Source organism: Lolium rigidum, chromosome 3, assembly GCF_022539505.1.
Source record: "Lolium rigidum isolate FL_2022 chromosome 3, APGP_CSIRO_Lrig_0.1, whole genome shotgun sequence".
Classification (NCBI taxonomy): domain Eukaryota; kingdom Viridiplantae; phylum Streptophyta; class Magnoliopsida; order Poales; family Poaceae; genus Lolium; species Lolium rigidum.
Window position 1 is genome coordinate 411461480 of NC_061510.1, and position 15339 is coordinate 411476818.

Here is a 15339-nt window from a genome sequence, read left to right on the forward strand (position 1 = left end):
TAATACACACATCACCCAGACAAGCTCTTGCATAGATGTTGGATCAGAAAAAATACTTAATAACAGGGTACATAATATGCATCTATCAATACATCTTGCACATAATATGATCACATCTCATAGCACAATATCATAGAATAAGGATCCGCCACATAAGTATTACAAAATATGGCCATAATCATGTAGGGCAGCTCATATGGCACTAAGAACTATGAAGAACATGAGAGAAATAGATCAAGCTACTGCCACAAACCTGTAGTTCAGAGGTGGCCTACCATCCTTGATTATGGTGATGATGATGAAGACATTGGAGAAGGTGGAGATCCCTCTGGCGGTGATCCCGGTGGAGTTCCCCCTTCAATCTTCGCTACTGCAGGCTCTGCTTTCGTGCTTCTGTCTTCTACGGTGCTCTCCTCCCGAGAAATCTTCGGGGCCATATATATAGCGATTTTTAGGTCAAAATACGTCAGTAGGCGAGAGAATCAGGTCAATTGGACCATCGACGGTTGAAAGAGGGTGGGTGGCACGCCCACCATGTTTGGGCGTACCACCCGACCTCTTTTGAGTCTTAGGCCTATCCAGGTATGCTTCAAAGCTCCAGGGTGCTTCTCCCGATGAAAAAGTGATGCCCCAAAAATCTCAGGTCAATTTGACTCCGTGTAGGTCTCTGAAAGTGAAAAATACGCGAAACATGGATTTCCTGTTCTACAGAGTTATAAACCAAGTAAAGGGGATCATTGGTAAATCCTCATAAATCAATGTAAAACATAATTATATCATCATATATGTTACAAATATATGGGAATTTAATATAATAAAAGACAAAGTTCATGTATGCATTTTACATGCATCACACGGTAATAACCACGCGTGCCTCAATGGCCATAGAGGGCAGCGTGCTTGATGAGGGGCATGAAGACACGGTTGACTCCTTGGCGGTGTGCTGGCGGTGAGCTAGCGGTGACAAGAGATGCATCAGGGAGTGTGCCGGTGATAGACACAACGGGGATCACTACTAGAAAAAAATTATTAGGGGTTACCAGTGGCGCACCACATGTTGCGCCACTGCTAGCTCTCAGGTGTGCCGCTAGTAAGCCTGTCTGGTGCGCCATTGGTACAAAATTTGATGCGCCACTGGTAAAATTTCGAAAATCTGGATCTGCCGATTTTTTTTGATTTCTTGTGTGTTTTTTTAAATTCCTTTATGGTATGTTCTCTAGATCTAGATCTTCATCTTGGTATGTTCTATGTACCAGGGATCTCCACATGCGGTCGGAGAGAAGGGAAGGGCCAGCCTCTGGAGAGGAAGGGCAAGAGGAGAGGAATGAGGAGGGAGGAGGGTTCATGGAGGAAATGAGGAAGGAGAGTATGGTTCATGGAGGAGAGGAGGGAGGGGCTTCATGTAGGAGAGGAGGGAAGTGAGGAGAGAGGTGAGGAAGTAGGAGGCTTCATGGAGGAGAGGGGGGAAGTAGAAGGGAGGTGGGAGGAGGGTTCATGGAGGAGAGGAGGGAGGAGAGAAGGGAGGAGGGAGGAGAGGAAGAAGATTCAGAGGGAAGCGAGGGAGGAGAGAGGAGAGGAGGAAGGATAAGAATGAAGGGGTAAGGTGGTCGGCCGACCATTTTAAAATTTGGCCTGGCCTAGTGGTGGTGCACAAGTATAAGGTGCACCATTGTTATATAATTTTTTCTTTAATTTTAATTTTTTTGGCTTTGAACATGCCAGAACCGATCTAAGTCGCAACACGCAGGATGCTCTTGCAACCCACTTACCTTCATTTCTTTTGCGAAACATAGTATAACTAAAGACAATCACATATACGCACACACACTTACCATTCGCGTCCGCACATCCTACCCCTATGAGCACCTCCAAGAGACTGCATCGAAGAACTGATCCGGCGAATCTTGAGATTGACGAAGTCACCACAGGCGTCTCGCTGTTGACGAGAACGTCGCCTCCCAATAAAAAATATTCTGCCTTTATGAGACACTAAAGTGTTAAATTTATAATTTAAACTCTACATACCACTATCCTTTTAACCATCCAACCACAGATTGATTCTCCTTAGTCCTTACCTTCGTTTTCTCAGATACGCAGTCACTCGCAAAACTCGGAGGACTATCTATATGAATCTCATCTCACACGACTAAAAGTTAGCCAAACCGAGAGCAAGAAAAAGGGGCAACGCTAGCCCTCGGTCGCCCGATTTGGGCAGAAAAATCGGTTGCCCTCCGCGCCATTGGATCCCGATCCGACGTCCAAAAATAGCCACAACAATATTTGCATTTACCCCCTCTAATTTTCTAAAATCAACCCGCAGTCCAGGTGTACTTCACTGAAACTGTAGGGGTAAACGACTTCGGCCCTGACCATCCCAATATTTGCGTCAAATATGCCACCATGAAGATATTAGCATGTACGAGAGACTATTACAACAAAAATCCTCACCTCCGCGTACTAGAGACTATTACAACAAAAATCCTCACCCCCGCGTACGAAAAAATCACCCCATTTACAACAAAATCATCCCAATATTTTAAAAAGTAATGCTACAAATATAAGTGGGTAACAACAATTTTTTGCTCTAGGTTCCTTCACAAAAAAAATTTCTATAAATATTTACAAAAATCACAGACTATTACAATATTATAATTTTTTGAACAATATTTGCTCGAGGTTCCTTCACAATAAAAAAATTCTATAAATATTTACAAAAATTACAGACTATTACAATAATATAATTTTTTAACAATATTTGCTCTAGGTTCCTTCACAACAAAAAAATTTCATAAATATTTACAAAAATCACGAACTATTACAATAAAATTATTTAAAAAAGCAATGCCTTAAATAAGTAATTAACAATTTTTTGTTTTACAATGATTTACAACAAAAATCACCAAATATGTTAATAAAAATCATAACAAATACAACAAAAAACTATGTGTTTGTACCAACATTTTTTTGCTCCAGTTTCATTACAACAACAAAACATAATCTATTTAATAAAATAACAAACGATTACCATAATAAAATCATGAGGTTCTAGCAAAAATAAAGAAGCTAACAAGAAACGAAGCAGCAACGTCGCGGACCTATCTAGATTCTTTTTTAGCAAAACAGGTTTGGGCCAAGTTATGGACTAGGCAAGCTAGTGGATCAATGGGCTACCATGCAGGGACAACTAGTGGGCCAGAAGAAGGTGATCCAGACTCCATACGGGAGGGCCCGCGTCCAGCGAGATGCACGACCGATCGCTCGCACCAGATCGTTGGAGCTCCTATGCGCCGAGCTGGTCGGTGGGGGCGAACCCACCGCACACCCCACGCACGCCCGACGTGGCTTACTAGGCCCGGCCCAACAGAAACAGGTAGGATTTTCTTTTTTCGTTTCTTTTCTGTTTGTTAATTTTTTATTATTTGAATATTTTTGAAAAATAAAAAATTATCAAAATCTTGAATACTTTAAAATTTAAAATTGATCATCTCTGCTTTGAACAATTTTTAAAAGATTTTCGCTTTTTTAATTTTTTTGAACAATTTACAAATTGGAATTTAAATTTGAAAAATTTTAAGTTTCAATAATTTTCTAATCTGGACAATTTTAAGTTTAAACTATTTTCTAATTTGAATTTTTTTAATTTGAACAATTTTCTACTTTGAACAATTTTCGATGTGAACAAATTTTAAATATGAATAAATTTTACATTTGAACATTTTTTTTTTAAATTTGAAAATTTTAAAATTTTAAATAATTTTTGATTTTGAACAAATTTCATATTTGAACGATTTTCAAATTTAAACTGTTTTTAAATTTGTACGGTTTTCAGATTTGAACTGTTTTCAAATTTGAACATTTTTGAATTTAAACATTTTCTCAATTTGAACAATTTTTTAAAATTAAAATTTCCGAATCTGAAAAAATATAAACAAAACCGAAAACAGAAAAAAGAAAAGAAAACAGAAAAAGAAACCAAAATAGTAAAAAAGAAAAAGCAAAAACGATCTGCACAGGCTAAACAGACCCAATGAGCCTGGTCTATACCCGACCAGGTTGATGTATAGATTTTGCCCGGATCGGTCGCCGGATATGGAGCATTTTCAAAAATAAAAGATAGAAATAATTTCCTCTCGACGATTCAGCATGACCGGAAAAGCTGAAAACTACTTCGTCCCAGGACTCGCCTTCTGCCACCGCTCACCGGAGCCACAGGTGTCCAGGAACGTCGTCAGCGGCCCGTCCACCGCCAGTCCGCCGCTCTCGCTCAGCTCATTATCGGAGCGCAGGTGCCCGTCGACCCCTCCATCCCCATTTTCTCTGTCCCCTCCCCCATCCCTCCCCACTCACCCTCCCCCCGCCCCGATGGCGCCCGCGGTGAGGAGTTCTTCAGGCGGGCGACCTGGAAGAAGAAGTCGAGGCAGAGGGATTGCTGGAGGAGCTCTCCGTGAGGCTCGGGGCGGACACGGACACTGACACTAGAGCTCGATGTTCAGTGCATCTTTCTATTCCGTTCAGTGATTTCACTTGAAGGTGTAAAAGCCGTCATGTTAGATTAGGCATTTCTACTTTTGCACGGAAGTTTGCATCTAAATTATTCCAACATCTGCTCATATCTTGCGACTTACTAGAAGCCTGACTCCTGAAGTTTCTTTGTTCCTTCTATACTCTATTATTCTAGGTTCACTGTCCGGTAGTATCTGAAGCCCTGCTCATTTCTTGGGAAGATTGCTTCTAATCTGTTGCTCCGCGAGTTTCTTGTAAAATTGCCTTCACCAGCATACATGCGAGCTGAGCCCGTACAGGTTGAATCAATGTCTTGCAACCTCTCTTATTATATGCAGGTTACATCCACAAAAACAAGATTTTTTTACATGATATTAGTACTGATGTGAAAGCATTTTGTATATTAATATTAAGCACAAGCATGTAGCATCGCAGAGAGGCAACTTTCACAGTGCTGGCATGAAGGCTAGGCTAGTGCCTATCACTGTACCTGGAAACATTTACTATTTTAAATATTTTTTACAAGATCTGTGTTGACATTGACTAAATGGTAAATAACTCAACAGTTAATTCTTCATAGTTTTATGCAACATTATTGTATTGGGGTAAGAGTTTGCATACATTGTTGTATCTGACGAGATTTCTTACAATTCCTTTCAGCCCTGTGGGGACTAAATTCTGTTCTCAGAAGTATCCATCACATGGGAACTCACTAACTAATTCTGATGCGTGTACATATAAATAACTTCATGATATCGTTGTGGGTTTTGTGTGTTGACATCAGGCTTGGTTGACATTCGCTAAATGGTAAATAGGTCACCATGGCTATATGTGTGTTACATGGTAAATATGAGTATATGACATGTCCAACTTGATCAATGACTAGATATTTTACCACTTGACCAACTTTATTATTAACTTAACTGATATTTTTTTGATTTCGACAACCACCGTCCATTTGTAGAACCAAAAGCATACCTCTAGTACTGCCTATGAAACCTACATATGTAAATGCTAACTCAAGTGTGAAGAAAAGTTCACCAGGTAACAGTGCTTGAAAAGGTACCTTTTAGTATTTAGTAATCCTTACAAATCAAGTAGAGATCTTTTGCCAAATTTGGTTTATCAGTTTGCCTTAACTGAGGAAAACTACAACTGCAATACAGACATGGCCCAACAAATTCTATATTCATTGCAGGGTCAAAATCATTATGTCTGCAACTGCAGAGAAGGTGTCTGGTGGTTTCTCATCAGCAATTATCTAGCGTGCTGTTAACAGGACAATGGAATTTCTCGAGAGCAACCATGGTGAAGGCCATTACTGAGGTGTCTGACAACCAGGAACCAGCTTGTCATCAACACTAGTGTTACCAAGTGCCAATGGAACCTCCATTTTTCTATCTATGAAGCTGAGGATGTGCTTGACAGAACTGATCGTTATTAGATAGTCACTCTGAAAGCGCAAGGTGAGCAAACTCATTTTATCATATTTTATGGTATGATGGATAACATTTTATAAAATTTTGATGGTTAGTTATACGCAAGTTGTTCTGAATTCGAGGTGGGATATCGATCGACAGTGTTCATTTTCTTCTCGTTATTTACAACCTCACCTTATTAAATGGAACACATATCAACTCTATTGCTGCCCTTCAGTATCTGATCTAGAAAGTAGGAAGCAGATTATTTAATTAGACACCATCGAGCTGTGTATATATACTGTATATGAAACTTTTGTTATATACCAGTGAAAATTCACTGCTCCCAACCTCTGCATCACTAGTGTACAGAACTGTCAATTATTTAGTTGTTGCACAGTAAAATATGTCAGGAGGAGTCCAAGTCTAATAAAACATTAACCATGCTCTTACTCGCTCATCACCCAATCGGGACATAAATTTCTTGGTAAGGGAGCCCAATCCTCGTAGATATGTTATGGATATCTAATCACCATATCAATTAATTCTTAGGCCTTATTTCAATGCCTTCAATGATGAGCCCCTTCTTCCACTCCAGCTCCTCAAACTCGTGCAGTTCCATTTTAACATCCTCAGCATCATAACTTGTGTCTGTATGGAAGTCACCCATCTCTAGCTCCAGCCAATCGTCGACCCTCTGCCGTGGGTACCTGACCAGAGCGCCTCCTTCCTCCTTGTGCTCGTGTGGCTCCAATGTTTTGCCACCATCGCTGAGGCTGCAGGAAGCATGCTCGCAAGGATGGAGAGAAACAGTGTGGGCGCTCCCCACCAGCTGCCCGCCTACCTCCACAAACGATATCTGGCGTGGGGAGCTGAGGCCAGAGGCATCCTGGGTGAGCTTGAAGACGAGGTAGCCAGCATAGTGGGTACCGGGAGAGAGCTCCCTGCTGTTGATGCTGCCGTTGATGCAAAACCAGCAGACTGACAGAAGCTCTGCCACCTTGGAGAACCTGCTTAATTAGTTTCCAAACAAATTAGTGGTATAGACTAATAGAAATTCAGAAAAATAGTTTGTGTGCATACTATAATAATGATAAAGTATTGCCGAACTATTTGTACTATCAGTTCGTCACAATAATAATAAAGATTTAAGAGAATAAAGTTTTCATGAAGAGCATATAACTATGTATACTGGTACCTTGAATCCGGGTCTGACCTCTTTGTCCAGTAAATATTTTCACAGATCCAAGCGATATCCAGTAGTCTGCTTCCAGACAGCATGTAGCATTTTGCGCCATAGCTTCGCTGGAGCCCAAAACTCTACAACATATTTAACCAAATCGGTTCTCAGAACGAAATATGCAAAGTTGTATGTACAATAGCTAAGAATGGATCAAAAGTTGTGTCTAAGCAAGATCATCATGATGAGTCACCATTTTTCCATCACCGAGGAGGATCTGTTCTTGGGCGAGGTCCAAGAATAGCTCTTTCTTGGAGGAGAAATCCACAAGATGGACAGCCCGCTCGAGGATGGCGTCGCAGTCCGATGGTAGGAACCGCTCCCACACACTGTCGGAGTCCGCCACTGACCTGAAGGCGGTGCACACTGCGGCGGCGCGGCAGGCGTCGGCTGGTGTGGTCATACCGATGGCCAGCACTACGCATTCCTCCGGGAGCTGCTGGATACTGTCTCCGTGGCTGCTGTTGCCATCCTTCCTTGGCTGCTTCATGGTCAGGGAATATATCCCACCTCTGTGGAAGCACCCGTGCATTTGACCATCAGTCCATATAGCAAATTATAGGGCGTCATTTTTATCCTTCCAAATAGAACATCAATTCATTAAATTTTACTTTAAAGGAGGATTTGGCGCACATGGGCGGCGAGTGCGAATATATGAGCCGCCCACCTTTTTCTTGAGATTGTTAAGTCATCTACAATAGAAATGGTATGAGAGGAACTAAGAAGGAATCTTATGTTAGAAAATCAGCATGGCAGGTCCATGATGAACTGTTGTTTACCGTAGCTAGAACTGTCTAAATATGGCAATGCACCCAATGCTGAATAAGAGCATTAAGGGGAATATTGGTGTGCTAATTTACTAATACAAAGTTCGTAGTAAAAGTGAAACCTTTATTTTTGTCAAAAGGGGTTATTAAATTTAATGCCGGCGAGCAAGAACAATATCTTTCCTTGGAGATTGTTAAGAAAATCAATACGAAAGGAACTAAAGACGAATATGCTGTTGGAAAATCAGGAGGGGCGGCCAAGCACAGTTAACTTTGAAGATGAATTCGTGTTGTCGGATATTAAGGGGAAATGAAAATTCATAGCTGTAACGATTCTTTTGAGTGGCAAATTCATAGCTGTAGAGAGTGGCAAATACTCAATTACACCGAAATACATGTGTGAGTGGTGAATTCCTATTTTTCCGGTAATATTGATATTATATGTGTTACAATCATGTAAGAAATAAACTATTGCTAGTAAGGATATATTGATTAAATCAGTTGTCTATAAACGATTATATTTTTGAACAACAATTGAGTTACAGAATAAATTTAGCACACTCATAGTTTATACTTCATAGCCATGCAATCGGCTATTTTTACAAAATAATTCTTTAGTGTGACACAGTGACTCAAGGTTTATCATAAAGCAGTTTGGCAGGACCATTAATAGGGATGCCGGGTCATATCATTCTGCAAAAGCTCCACCTATTGCTCTTTCGGTACATATTTTAACTGAAAATGCTTAAATATACACTGCAGGAATCCTATTCCCTAACTTGTTCTTCAGAAAAAGCTCCACCTAACATTCCTTAGTAACTCATGAATGCGAATACTTGACGAGTTGAACACAAATGCATAATTTGCTCCCAGATTGACATCACTTTGCACAAGATCAAAGATGGCAGTCACTACTTGACACAAGGAATTGATCTCAAAGGCGACAGTGTGTCTTCATATTCACATAATTTGCAGTATAGGGACTCTTCCATATGAAGACTTGATCATAAAGGCCTGGATGCAGTAATAAAGTGAGCATTTTTTTTTCTGAAAGTTCAATCTAGTGAGCGATATTGAGTGGAAACGTATGAGCGACAGGTTTATCATCTGATATCACATGAAAAAGTGACAAAGTAGCAGCATCTATAAATTGCAAAACACCCTGATTTTCGAGGTTCTGAAACAAGCAAGCAACCTAAGCATAACTTCACCGGCCCACCACCTGCTGCGGCCCTGCCCAGCTCTGCTTTTCCCGCCATCCCAGCTCCTGCTTTCCTTCTAGCCTGAGCATCCACCACCACTCCAACTGTCGACCTCGTTCTCTCGCACAGTCGCAGGTGCCACTCCATGAACCCTCTGTCTCTGTAGCATCTACTTCCCCTGAAAGTTTTGAACTTCAGAAAAAAAAAACATATTATTTTCTTCTGTCATGTGCCCAACACAACTGAGGAAGGAGAGTGGAAGGCATGACTTGATTATTTTAGTATATACCTTGTTCTGCTCGGTAGTTTTGTTTGAAAGGTATTAGATGTTTGATTAGGAAAGCCGTTATGTTAAAATTTTGCATTTTTGCTCAAGATTTTATCTAATTTTCTTTTTATATCAGTTCATCTTTTCAAGTTACTTGAGCCAAGTTACTAAAATTATTTCCCCACTGTATTATTGATTCTTACTTTCTGTTGCATTTCATTTTAAAGATGCATTCCTCCACACAGTGCATATGTGAGGAAATACAGCAGAAAGGTTTCATAGGCTGAATATGCTCTTTTCTTGCCCATCCATTTGTAGAACTAAAAGAGCATATTTACAGTACTGCCTATGAAACCTTCATGTATTAATGGTAAGTCATACATGAAGAAACCTTCGGCAGGTTGCAAAGTACTTGAAAAGGTTCCTCTTACTCTTAGTGTCTAGTGAGTAATGATCCTTATAATCAAGCAGAGATCTCCTTCCGGATTGAGCTCATGAGTTTATATGTTCATTTGTTTTAACAGGAGACAACTTTCTAAAACTACATACATACATACATGGACTAACAAATTCGAACATCATTGCAGGGTCCAAATCATGATGTCTGCAGGTGCAGAGCAGTTGGCTGGTGGTTTCTCATCAGCAGTTATCCAACGTGTTGTTGACAAGACGATGGAATTCCTTGGGAGCAACTACAATCTGAGCCATGCTCCGCAGCAGCGAAACCTAGATCCCCTCGTCCCTCCCCCTCCAGTCTCCTCCCTCGCCGCCGCCGGGGTCTCGTCGCCGGGAAAATCCCGTGCGGCAGCCGGCGGCGGCGGGTCCTTCCTCGCGGCCGTGGGGCGGTGGCGGCGCGGCGTTCGGGTGCCCTGCGGTTGGTCGGCGAGGTGCGGGTGGCCATGGCAGCAGCTCAGGCTGTCTCGACGGCCCGTCGTGCGAGGCGGCGCTGCAGCCTGGCGGCCGTCGATCTGGTGCCCTCGGGCCCAGGTCCGGCTGGGTGTCCAGCACCCTCCTCCTCCAACCTCATCCTCTCCTCCCCAAATCCTCTCCTTCGTGTTTAGCCCCGGCAAGGTACGTCCTGGACAGCGACCCTGCCCCCACGGTGCGGCTGGCTCTTGCGAGCCCGTCATGGCTGGGGCGTGGGCAGGTCGTGCTGCAGCGCTAGGCAGCCCCGGCGTGGTTCTGTCCTTGGACGGTGGCCGCGCGGCTGCTGGGCTTGGCCTCGGACGCTTGGGTGGCTTACGACGAAGATGCTGGCTTTGAGCGCCGGCGTGGCGATGTCCTTGGACTGTGGCCGCGCGGCTGCTAGGCTTAGCGGCCGGCGCTCCAGAGATAGAAGGTGCTTGCTTTGAGGGCCGGCGTGGCGCTGTCCTCGGACAGTGGTTGCGTGGCCACTAGGCTTGGCCTCCGATGCTCCAGAGTGGCTGACGACGAGATGATGAGGGGCTGGCTTTGCTGGTTGCGCGGTTCTCGCGGCTGCCGGAACGACAAAGGGTTGTAGGTTTTTCGGAGGCGTGCTTGGTGCGTGATGGCCGGTTTGGCTGGCCATACGTGGGTGTTCGGCGTTCGGCTGGAGGCGCACGCTGGCTTTCGGCCTGATGTGGTGGTCGATGCCATGTCTTCTCTGGCGTGGTCTTGGCTCCTATCTGGCAGCGCCCTTTGGCTTGCAGCCGGCATCTTTTGCTGTGCTCTACCTCGGGTTGTTGCTGTGTGCTATCGCGACTTGCCGCAGATCTTGGTGGCCTCACCGTGGATCTGGGTTGTCCGGTGCACAGGCCCTTTGGCTGTCGGACAACTCCTTGGGTTGTCCTCACGGTCGTCCCATGGTGGTCTCGATGAGCGGCTCTTGGTGGCCTTTGTTGGTAGAATGGTGGGTCAGCGGGGTTCTCGAGATGTCATGATTGTTGGAGGTGTTTGGATTTTGCCAATGTCTCCTTGGGAGGCTGCCACCGCTACGTGAGTGATGATTGTGGTGCTCCGGGTGAAAGCCCTGCTCGACCTTGTCGGTGCCGGCGACGATGGCGTCTAGGCACGTCATTTCCTCCTTGGTGGCGTCGTCGAGGAGCCCCGATTTTTCTCCGTCCTTGTGGTCTAATCCTCCGGGTGAAAACCTTGATCCGGCTTTGAGCAGGGATCGGACTATAGCGACACCATTGATGTTGCGACCTTCTTGGAGGTGTAGTTCTTGGAGGCATGACCCATGGTTGGTGAGCGAGGATGCGGCGGTCGCTCGGACTCTATTTGGCAGTTCCTACATGTGCTAGTGTCATGCCAACATGATTGCCCCGGTGGACATGGATTGTGGACCGCGGAGGATCCTTACTGCTGCTCTCGGACACATGGAAGCACTCGACGAGACTCGGCTGATGGCTGCAGGTGTATGTTGCTACAAGCGAGGGGTGCGGCAGGGCATGGTGGATCAATGTTCAAGCCGTGGGCAGCGCTGGCGGGTTCGAGGCCTCTGCAGTCGGTGGAAGTCTCTCGGGCCTGTTGGGGTCTCCTCCTCCCACTGAATGGTCCACACCATCTGGATAGCTCTGTGGGGGTTCGAGGTCGCCCCGGCATGGCCGGGACATCCCTGAAGTGCGAGGCAAATCCACAATGATGCTGCGTCTTGTGCATTTGTCGGATGGCATCTAGGCCGGTGGTAGTCGTTGGACGTCATCTTGTCTTGAGTGGTCGGGTGTTTGGCCTTGTCTTAGGCTTGTAACGTTGTTCTTTCTATCAATGCAATGAAACGCAAGCTTTGCGTTTTCTCGAAAAAACAATCTGAGCCATGCTACTGAAGAGCTTCTGACTAAACTGCGCACGAGCCTCACCATGGTTAAGGCCATTACGGAGGTGGCTGATAGCCAGCTTATCATAAGAACTAGTCTGACCAAGTGGCTGAGGAACCTCCATGATGCTGCCTATGAAGCTGAGGATGCGCTTGACAGATTCGATTGTCATGAGGTAGTTTCTGGGAAGCGCAAGGTGAGCGAGCTCATTTCATCATCAGTTAGGGCCTTGAAAAATTTGATTGTGCCTGATGAGGGGATGAAAATGCTTGAATGTGTTGCACAAAAGCTAGACCACCTTTGTGCAACATCAAACATATTTGTTGAGCTCATGAACCAAAGCAATTTAACAGCCATGAAGAAGGAGGAAATTGTTGGAGAGACTACTTCTCGTGTTCCAGTTGATGTCAAGGTTTTTGGACGGGATGAAATTCTAGAGTTGGCACTGAAAATTATTTTGGGTTCATCTGGATCTGAACCAGAACCCAACAGCATAAGAGCAAAACTTGGGGCAAGGTACCGCATTTGTGGTGTTGATGTTATCCCAATTGTTGGTATGAGTGGGGTTGGGAAGACAACCCTTGCTCAAGTAATTTACAATCATCTAAATGTGAAGGGTCACTTTAGACAGAGAGCATGGGTGTATGTTTCAAAACACTTCAGTGTCAAAAGAACATTGCAAGAGGCGTTGCGCTCTTTTAGTGGAAATGATTCGTCTGAACAACAGTCAATAATATTCAAAGTGTCATCCAGCAGGATGGAAGATTTCTTCTTGTGTTAGACAGTGTCTGGGATGAGATGTGTGACCAATGGAGTAGTTTGCTTACTGCCATAGCTAGTGAAGTACCAGGAAGTGTAGTTCTTGTCACAACACAAAGCAAAAAGGTTGCAGACGTAGTAGCCACAATGTGCCAAGTTCCACTAGCACCTTTGCCATGGGAGAGTTTTTGGCCAGTTTTCCAGTATTACGCATTTGGCACCACCAATGATTTTTCTCAGAATAATCAAAATCTTTTGCTAATTGGTGAACAAATAGCAAAAAGGCTAGATGGTTTGCCGTTAGCAGCAAAAGTAATGGGAAATCTGTTAAAGTCCAGATTGACTGTAGACCAGTGGAGGTGCATCCTAGAGAGCGATTGGTGGGATCTGAGTGAAGTTTTTTGTGAAATCCTTCCATATATGGGAATCAGTTATCAAGACCTACAACGTAGACACAGACAGAGCTTCGCTTTCTGTTCAATCTTTCCACAAAACTACTTGTTCGATAAGGATAGATTGGTCAATATGTGGATTTCCCATGATTTCATCCAACACAGAGAATTTGATGACACTAGGCTAGAGGATATTGGAAGTAAAATGTTTGATGACCTTCTACAAAGATCATTTTTCCAGGCTACATTTGACAACAAGAGGTACACTATGCACGATCTAGTAAGGGCTCTTGCTATTGCTGTTTCTTCAGGTGAATGCTTCCTCCACAAAGAGAACTCAGAGAGAGCATCACCAACTGTTCGCCACTTGGCTCTGCAAATTGGTAATCAACTGCATATTGATGAACTAAGCAAGTATAAAAATCTACGGACAATCTTGTTGTTTGGTCATTGTGATAGTAATTCAATTTCTGATCTGGTTGACAACATGTTAGCCAAGTCAAGAAGCATTAGAGTGTTAGACTTATCTCATGTGGAGGTGTTAACAAATATGCTTCCCAACATTGCATCCATGAGAGAATTGAGGTTCCTTGATCTTTCTTTCACAAGAGTCAATAATTTCCGCAATTTGCCTTGTAGTCTTCAAGTTTTATACCTCCGTGGATATGCCCGCAATTTTATTCCTCAGAGTATCAATAGGCTTGCCAAGTTAAGGCACTTGTATGTTGATGTTATGGCTCTCTCTTTGGTTCCTGGTATCGGGCAACTAAGTCAACTTCAAGAATTGGAGAGCTTTAGTGCTGGAAAGAGAAATGGATTCTTGATAAATGAGTTGAAGAACATGCAGGAGCTATCTGGGAAAATTTGCATCAGCAATATTCATGTTATTAAGAACAAGCATGACGCAGAGAATGCCAATATGATTTTGAAGAAACACCTTGAAGTCGTGGTGCTGAAGGGGAGAAACGTATCCAAAAAAGTGGTTGAAGGACTGCAGCCACACTCAAATCTACAAGAGCTTGTGATTGAAGGCTATGGGGACACGACTTTACCAACCTGGATGTTACATGCTCACATCTTCACAAAACTTCACTCCCTTCATGTGGTAAACTGCCGACTTTTATGCCAAGCCTCTCATGATGATGCCAAGAACAAGTTCAGTGCCGATTCAGTATCCAATGCTGACCGACACAAACTATGTGGTTTGGGCCACAAAGATGAAGTTTATTCTCAGGAACCTACGCGTGTGGAAGGCCATAGAAGGCGCCGATGAGGTCGACGACGAGGTTGACGAGGGCGCCATGGCTGCTCTCTCACAGTCTATTCCGGACTCCATGGTGATGACTCTCGCAAATTATGATACGGCGAGGGAAGCATGGGAAGCAATAAGGGAGATGCGTGTAGGCGAAGATAAGGTCAAGCGTGCTCGTGCTCAGGTGTTGAAACGTCAGCTTAACAAGATGGAGATGTCGCGAGGAGAGACGATCGCCGAGTACTCCGTGAAGATCACAAACTTAGTGAGCGAGATTAAATCTCTCGACGGGAAAGTCACGGATACGGAGGTCGTCGAGAAGTTGTTTTCATCGGTCACCGATAAATTCACAGATATTATCGGGACGATTGAGCAGTTCAGCGACATAACCAAGATGACGGTACCGGAAGCTATCGGTAGATTGCGGACACACGAAGAGAATCAGAAGGGGAGGAAAGAGGCTAAGGACAATGGTGAGAAGCTGCTGTACTCTCATGCTGATCTGGAAGCTCGAATTGCAAAAGAGCGGAAGAAGTTTGAAGGTTCCCGTAGCAAGAAACCCGACAGCCGCGATGGTGGAAAAGGCCGCGGACAAGATCGTTCGCAAGGTGCAGGTCGGGGCAAAGGTGATCGTTTCATCGACGAAAGGAGGCCACGCGATTATGACAAATCAAAGGTGAAGTGTTTTAATTGCAATGAAACTGGTCACTTTGCAAAGGAGTGCAAGCAGCCGGATAGAAGATTGAAGGCAAATCTTGTAA

General features: G+C 44.1%; 3 protein-coding genes across 3 annotated transcripts; 2 read left to right on the forward strand and 1 right to left on the reverse strand.

Moving 5' to 3' along the window:
- The first annotated feature begins 4493 nt into the window (after positions 1-4493).
- Positions 4494-12956, forward strand: LOC124704701 (putative disease resistance RPP13-like protein 1). The gene is made up of 3 exons (XM_047236972.1): positions 4494-5969; positions 9985-10092; positions 12163-12956. Exons 2-3 carry the CDS (start codon positions 9996-9998, stop codon positions 12954-12956), a joined length of 891 nt encoding a protein of 296 aa, XP_047092928.1. The 5' UTR covers positions 4494-5969; positions 9985-9995.
- On the reverse strand, positions 6291-8560 carry LOC124704702 (putative F-box protein PP2-B12). The gene is made up of 4 exons (XM_047236973.1): positions 7773-8560; positions 7355-7673; positions 7120-7241; positions 6291-6931 (listed from the first exon to the last, which is right to left on the reverse strand). The coding sequence occupies exons 2-4, from the start codon at positions 7649-7651 to the stop codon at positions 6463-6465; spliced, it is 888 nt and encodes a 295-aa protein (XP_047092929.1). The 5' UTR covers positions 7652-7673; positions 7773-8560; the 3' UTR covers positions 6291-6462.
- A 17-nt stretch (positions 12957-12973) lies between the features above and the next one.
- LOC124697866 (putative disease resistance protein RGA4) lies at positions 12974-14599 on the forward strand. The gene has a single exon (XM_047230398.1). It carries the CDS (start codon positions 12974-12976, stop codon positions 14597-14599), a length of 1626 nt encoding a protein of 541 aa, XP_047086354.1.
- Positions 14600-15339: the final 740 nt, after the last annotated feature.